The following is a 7,169-nucleotide window of genomic DNA, read 5'->3' on the forward strand; positions in this document are numbered from 1 at the left end:
GATTAAGGTGTGACTTAGCTTTCTGGCATGTTGTGCAGCGAGCAACGAACCTCTCCACGTCTCTCCTCATCTTGGGCCAAAAGAAATGACCAGCAAGGATGTCCTCTGTCTTTTTCACACCAAAATGTCCCATGAGTCCTCCTCCATGCGCTTCCTGCAACAATAACAAACGCACAGAGCTAGCTGGAATGCATAGCTTGTTAGCTCTAAAGACAAACCCGTCGGTAAGGATGAATCTGTTCCATGTTTTCCCCTCTTGGCAATTCAGCAATACATCTTTGAAATCATTGTCATGTGCATATTGTTCCTTAATAGTTTCCAAACCAAAGATTTTAAAGTCAAGTTGTGAAAGCATGGTGTAACGTCTAGACAAAGCATCAGCAATTATATTTTCCTTCCCCTTTTTGTGTTTGATGACATAAGGAAAGGACTCGATGAATTCAACCCACTTGGCATGTCTACGGTTCAGTTTTGCTTGACTACGGATGTGTTTCAAAGATTCATGATCAGAATGTATGACAAACTCTTTGGGCCACAAATAATGCTGCCATGTTTCCAAAGTCCGAACTAGAGCAAGCAATTCCTTATCATAAGTAGAATAGTTCAAACTAGGGCCACTCAACTTTTCACTGAAATACGCCACAGGTTTCCCCTCTTGTAACAGCACACCACCCAACCCAATTCCACTAGCATCACATTCAAGCTCAAAGGTTTTGTTGAAATCAGGAAGTTGGAGTAAAGGTGCATGAGTTAACTTATCTTTGAGCGTGTTGAAAGCATCCTGTTGGGTTGCAGCCCAAGTGAAGGTTGCACCCTTCTTGGTGAGTTCATGCAGCGGGGCTGCAATGGTGCTGAAGTCCTTCACAAATCGACGGTAGAAACTAGCAAGTCCTAGAAAACTCCGCACTTGTGTGACCGTGCAGGGAACAGGCCAGCTGTGTATGGCCTCAACCTTGGCTTGATCAACTTCAATTCCCTGCGGTGTCACAACATATCCAAGAAAAGAAACTCGATCTGTGCAAAAGGTGCACTTCTCAAGATTGCCAAACAAGTGTGCATCCCGTAGAGCATTGAAAACGGCACGCAAATGATCAAGATGTTCCTCTAATGATCTACTATATATCAAGATGTCATCAAAGTATACCACCACGAATCTGCCAATAAAAGAGCGTAAAACCTCGTTCATTAATCTCATGAAAGTGCTGGGTGCATTAGTCAATCCAAAGGGCATGACAAGCCATTCATATAAACCAAACTTAGTTTTAAACGCTGTTTTCCATTCATCTCCTAGCTTCATACGAATCTGGTGGTAACCACTACGCAAATCAATTTTAGAGAACACAATTGAGCCACTCAATTCATCAAGCATATCATCTAACCTTGGAATAGGATGACGATATCTGATTGTGATGTTGTTTATCGCTCTACAATCAACACACATGCGCCATGATCCATCCTTCTTAGGAACTAAAAGCACGGGAACGGCACAAGGGCTAAGAGACTCACGCACATAACCTTTGTTGAGCAATTCTTGTACTTGTCTCTGAATCTCTTTTGTCTCATCCGGGTTGGTCCTATACGGCGCACGATTAGGCAAGGAAGCCCCAGGGATGAGGTCAATCTGGTGTTCAATCCCTCGAATTGGTGGCAGCCCCGGTGGTACCTCCTTTGGAAAAACATCGGCATACTCCTGCAAAAGATTAGTGACAGCAGAAGGCAAAGAAATAGATGTATCTTCGAGTGAAAATAAAGTTTCTTTGCAAACCAAAGCATAGCAAACAGTAGTACTAGCATCAATCTCATCCAAATCAGATTTGGTGGCAAAGTAACAAGAGCCTTTCAGCTTGATCTCATTTTTATTATGATGAACAGATTTGCTAGACTTCTTCTTATGTTTCTCAAGTTCATTAGCGACAATCTGATTTTCACTAGCAACAGCCTGATTCTTAAGTTTGCTAGCTCTAGCAAGTTCATCTCTTAGAATAGCCTCAGGGGACATGGGGTGCAACACAATCTTCTTGTCATTATGCACAAAAGAGTATTGATTTGTTTTACCAAAGTGCAAGGAATCTTTATCAAACTGCCATGGTCTACCTAACAACATAGAGCATGCTTGCATAGGCACAACATCGCAGTCAATGGAATCATGATAAGAACCAATGGCAAACTCTACCCTTACCAATCGTGTTACCTTCACCTTGCCGCTGCTGTTAAGCCACTGAATGTAGTAAGGCTGCGGGTGTGGTTTTGTGCTCAACAAAAGCTTCTTCACCATTTCAGCACTTGCCAAGTTGTTGCAGCTTCCTCCATCTATGATCACACGGCAAGAGCGTTCCTTGATCACACACTTGGTTTGAAACAAAGTGTGGCGCTGATTTTGCTCAGCCCTCTCCATTTGGGCACTTAGCACCCGCTGCACCACGAGGCTCTCATAGTGCTCAGCAGCTTCAGCCCCAATGTGCTCTTCGTCTTGTTGGAAATCATCTCCTTCCGCTACATTGTTAGCAGCAAGCAAAGCATATGTTTCTTCATCAAAATCACTAGCAGAGGAATACCCACCATCAGCTCGCACAACCATCACACGTGTGCTTGGGCAGTCCTTGCGTACGTGGCCATATCCTTTGCAGCGTAGGCACTGAATATCCCTTGTTCTCCCCGTGGATACCACCGAGGATGAACTCTTGGCAGATGTAGCCGTTGCTCCTCTAGTTGGTTCACTTGGGCATGGTACAGAATTTGTTGTAGAGGAGCGTGGCTTGATGGTCGAGGAAGATTGTGGGGGTGCACGCGTTGACGGTGCAGCAGCATTGGAGGGTGTCCACGGGCTAGCACGACCTGCAGGAATGTTAGCCCTCATGCTAGCTCGTCGTCCCTGCACTTCTCGTTCAGCTTTACAAGCAAGGTGAAATAAACGATTGACAGAATTATATTCCTTATAAGCTAGAATATCCTGAATCTCCCGGTTCAGCCCACCCATAAATCTAGCTATGGCACCATCCTCATTTTCCTCTAGCCTGCAACGAAGCATACCCATTTGTAGCTCTTGATAGTATTCTTCTACAGATTTGGATCCTTGCCTCAATTGTTGCAACTTATGTAAAAGATCACGGGAATAATAAGAAGGAACAAATCTGGCCCGCATGACCCGTTTCAAAGCATCCCAAGTTGGTGTGTTATTTGGGTTCTTACGATGGTATTCAGACCACCAAACAGAGGCAAAGTCAGTAAACTCACTAGTTGCAGCCCTAACACGTTTGTCCTCAGGGAAATCATGGCAAGTAAATTTCTGATCAACAGCTAATTCCCAACTAAGGTACATATCAGGATTATACCTCCCATCAAAAGCAGGTATGGTGAATTTAATCTTGCCAAATGAGTCATCGGCACGTACCTCTTGCCGTGGTCGGCGAGGACCTGTCTCATGGCGGCGGCGATGTTGTTCGATGCGTCGATGACCATTCAGCTCCTCATCAAGCTCAGTGTCCGCTGCATATTCTTCTTCATCATGACCAGCAGCACTGCCCATGGTGTTGTTGTTGTTGTGATTGCGTCGTTCGAAACCATCACAGCGATTCTGTTCCATCCTCTCCAATCGCTCCAAGACACCTACAAGAGATGTATTAACAGAACCAAGAGTGCCTTCCAAGGAAGCCAACTTGGTGTTGGTCTCAATCTGAGCCGTCTCCAATTGACCAAGGCGCTCATTGGTGACACGAACATCCTCATCAAGGTGTTCAGCATGGAGCCTCACTTTGCGTTCAAAGTGTTGCAGCAAGGCTTTTGATCGAGGTGATTGTGGAGGGGTCCTTTCACCTTCTCCTGCCATGGTTAGTATGTAGCAAGGGAATCACAAGAAAATATGTCCTACCAACTAACTGAATTAGGTGGCAACAATTTTCATTCTCTCAGCATGTGCAACCGAGTTCTTACAAGTCCTTACCTTGCTATGCAGATGGTGTTGGCGACGACAAGAACAACACAAGTAGTAGCAAGTAGAACCCTGTGACGTTGTAGATAATTTGTGGAGCTGTAGGTGGCTTAAAAAAAATCAAGGTACAGCTGGAACCACGTTAGTCAATGCAAGTTGAATAAGTGTTCAAAGATAGTACCGTGCTGGTCCTAGGCTAACCCGTGCTAGAGACGCGAGCCTAGACACAAATGTTGTCACCGGACAGTAGCAAACAATGGAAATGATGAGAGTAAATAGCATCAACTTAACCCTTCTTTTTTTTCTTTCTTTCTTTCTTTCCTCCTTTTCCTTTCTTTTTCTTTTCTATTTTCTTTTTCTTTTCTTTTCTTTTCTTTTCTTTTCTTTTCGACAAGTAGCACAAACTGAACTTTTGCAATATGATTATAACAAGAATACAGCAAGTAGCATAGACTTTCTTTTACTAGGGATAAGGATTGCAACAAGTAGTACAAATATGCAATTTGAACTCTCTTATTTTCAGAACTGAGTGTACTCAGATTTGCACCAAAACGACAGGTGCATAAGGTAGTGTTTGTGTAGGCACGGCTGAAGGTGATGGTGGTGAGGGTTTCAGCGAAAAGGTCGAGAAAAACAGCGGTGCTTTTGCTGCTGGCTGTGGTGGTATTGGTGGAGATTGCAGCGGCTGAAGTGGGGGGAAAGGCAACAACGGATTGTGTGGTGACTGAAACGTGACAAGAACTCGAAACTCTAAAGGATTAGAACCTAAGAACCAGCACTTGACACCACGATGTAAACCACAAACTCAACAAGCAAAGAACTAAGCAGATCAGCAAGGCTCAAACTTGTGTTTGGAATTTCAGTTCTATCCTATTTTTATATTTCTGGACTATAGGTAAAGTAATGAACGGTAAATCACTCACCAAAGAACCTTGCTCTGATTACCACATGATGGGACAAGGGGTTGTTCCTGATCTTTTGGTGAGTGTGGATAAACTCGATTTGGGGTGGATTCGACGTTGGCTGTCCGACTACAACGACCACAAGGTTGCTGCGCCTTAGCAACAGGTACACCGGCTCCGATTGTGATGTTCTTGCCGTGCCAAGAACACCATGAACCTGCAAGCAACCGAGAACAAGCAAGAACAAGATGAACAAGCAAATAACTCACGGATTTAAGCCAAAGGCCGAATCTGAATCACAAGTTGGGGTCTTGAAACAAGCAAATCGGGTGGTCTAGTCGACACACGCGTTTACAAGGAAGAAGCAGCAGCTATCTTGCATCTAAACAAAACCCAACCTCATTCTGATGGCTGCTGGCTCTATTTATAAGGAGGAGAGCACAAGGGGGAGTGGGAAACCCTAATCTAGGCGTCCCTCAATGGGCTGTAGGTCTGTGCGTCCTTTGGCTTGCTGCGCACAGATTCGGTAGATTCTGATAGTGGGGTTGGACCCATGTGAAAGAGGACGACGCGCTCTTTCCAACAAGTCAAAAACCAGCTTCATTGGATCTCGTATCAAGGAGTTATGGTACTTTTGATGGAGTGTTTCCTGCTGTCTCGAGATGAGCTGAGCGCCCCATTAATGATGATTCCCACTTGTTCGGCTGCTCCATCCTCATCATGGGGTCTAAACATGAGGCAATGGGGTCTTGACCAACATTCCTAAGAATAAGACAATCATCACCATGATTTAGTAGCATCCAATTCTGAGACGAGTTTGTATGAACAGCGAGGAACGACTTTACCTGATAATTAAGTTGTTGTGCTCGAGCTCTTGTCATCGGACCTTGTTGTGCAGCAGGTGTGGTTGTATCAATGGAAGGGATGTCCTCATCAGTTTGCGTGGAACGCACGATTGGCTCAGAAATCGTTTTGGACGCACCCGATGGAACACCTAGGTGATGTGGGTCAAGTGGAATCCCACTTCTTTCCGTTTGGAGACAGTGTTAATGTCGGTGCAAGATAGGTGCATGGTTTACGCTAGACGTACCATAGGCTTATACATCGTTTTGGACGCACTCGATGGTACCACTAGGTGACGAGGCCAAAGAGGAAGCTCGTTTCTGCCTTTCAGATATAGTGCTAATCTTGACGCAAGATAGGTGCACGGTTTGCATGGAACGTACCATTGGCTCAGAAATCATTTTGGACGCACCCGATGGAACTGCTAGGTGACGTGGGTCATGTGGAATCTCACTTCATTTCGTTTGGAGACAGTGTTAGTGTCGGTGCAAGATAGGTGCATGGTTTGCGCTAGATATACCATAGGCTTACAAATCGTTTTGGACGCACCCGATGGAACTCCTAGGTGACGTGGGTCATGTGTAATCTAGCTTTTTTCTATTTGGAGACAGTGTTGGTGTCGGTTAGGTGATCTGGGTCATGTGGAATCTGACTTCATTCCGTTTGGAGACAGTGTTAGTGTCGGTGCAAGATAGGTGCATGGTTTGCGCTGGATGTACCATAGGCTTACAAATCGTTTTGGACGCACCCGATGGAACTCCTAGGTGACGTGGGTCATGTGGAATCTCGCTTCTTTCCATTTGGAGACAGTGTTGGTGTCGGTGCAAGATAGGTGCATGGTTTTGCGCTTGACGTACCATAGGCTTATAAATCATTTTGGATGCACTCGATGGTACCACTAGGTGACGAGGCTCAAGAGGAAACTCGTTTCGGCCTTTCAGATATAGTGCTAATCTTGATGCAAGATAGGTGCACGGTTTGCGTGGAACGTACCATTGGCTCGGAAATCGTTTTGGACGCACCCGATGGAACTCCTAGGTGATTTGGTTCATATGGAATCTCACTTCTTTCCGTTTGGAGACAGTGTTAATGTCGGTGCAAGATAGGTGCATGGTTTGCTCTAGACGTACCATAGGCACAACTCGAAGCTCGTTTCAGCCTTTCGGATATGGTGCTAATCTTGACGCAAGATAGCTGCAAGGTTTGCGTCAAACGTACCATTGGATCGGAAATCATTTTGGACGCTCCTGTTGGAACTACTAGGTGACGTGGGTCATGTGGAATCACACTTCATTTCGTTTGGAGACAGTGTTGGTGTCGGTGCAAGATAGGTGCATGGTTTGCGCTAGACGTACCATAGGCTTATAAATCATTTTGGACGCACTCGATGGTACCACTAGGTGACGAGGCTCAAGAGGAAGCTCGTTTCGGCCTTTCAGATATGGTGCTAATCTTGACGCAAGATAGATGCACGGTTTGCGTGGAACGTACCATTG

General features: G+C 45.2%; 1 protein-coding gene across 1 annotated transcript; it reads right to left on the bottom strand.

Moving 5' to 3' along the window:
• Window positions 1-618: 618 nt before the first annotated feature.
• Window positions 619-4,251, bottom strand: LOC136543891 (uncharacterized). Its single transcript, XM_066536218.1, has 2 exons — window positions 814-4,251; window positions 619-686 (listed from the first exon to the last, which is right to left on the bottom strand). The coding sequence occupies exons 1-2, from the start codon at window positions 3,824-3,826 to the stop codon at window positions 619-621; spliced, it is 3,081 nt and encodes a 1,026-aa protein (XP_066392315.1). The 5' UTR covers window positions 3,827-4,251.
• Window positions 4,252-7,169: the final 2,918 nt, after the last annotated feature.

The sequence above is a fragment of the Miscanthus floridulus genome, chromosome 3 (assembly GCF_019320115.1).
Source record: "Miscanthus floridulus cultivar M001 chromosome 3, ASM1932011v1, whole genome shotgun sequence".
Lineage (NCBI taxonomy): Eukaryota > Viridiplantae > Streptophyta > Magnoliopsida > Poales > Poaceae > Miscanthus > Miscanthus floridulus.

Coding starts and splice junctions, on each gene's coding strand:
- LOC136543891 (XM_066536218.1), bottom strand. CDS start 3,826: ATGGCAGGAGAAGGTGAAAGGACCCCTCCACAATCACCTCGATCAAAA. Junction 687..813: donor GCATGAACTCACCAAGAAGG/GTGCAACCTTCA, acceptor ATGTGATGCTAG/TGGAATTGGGTTGGGTGGTG.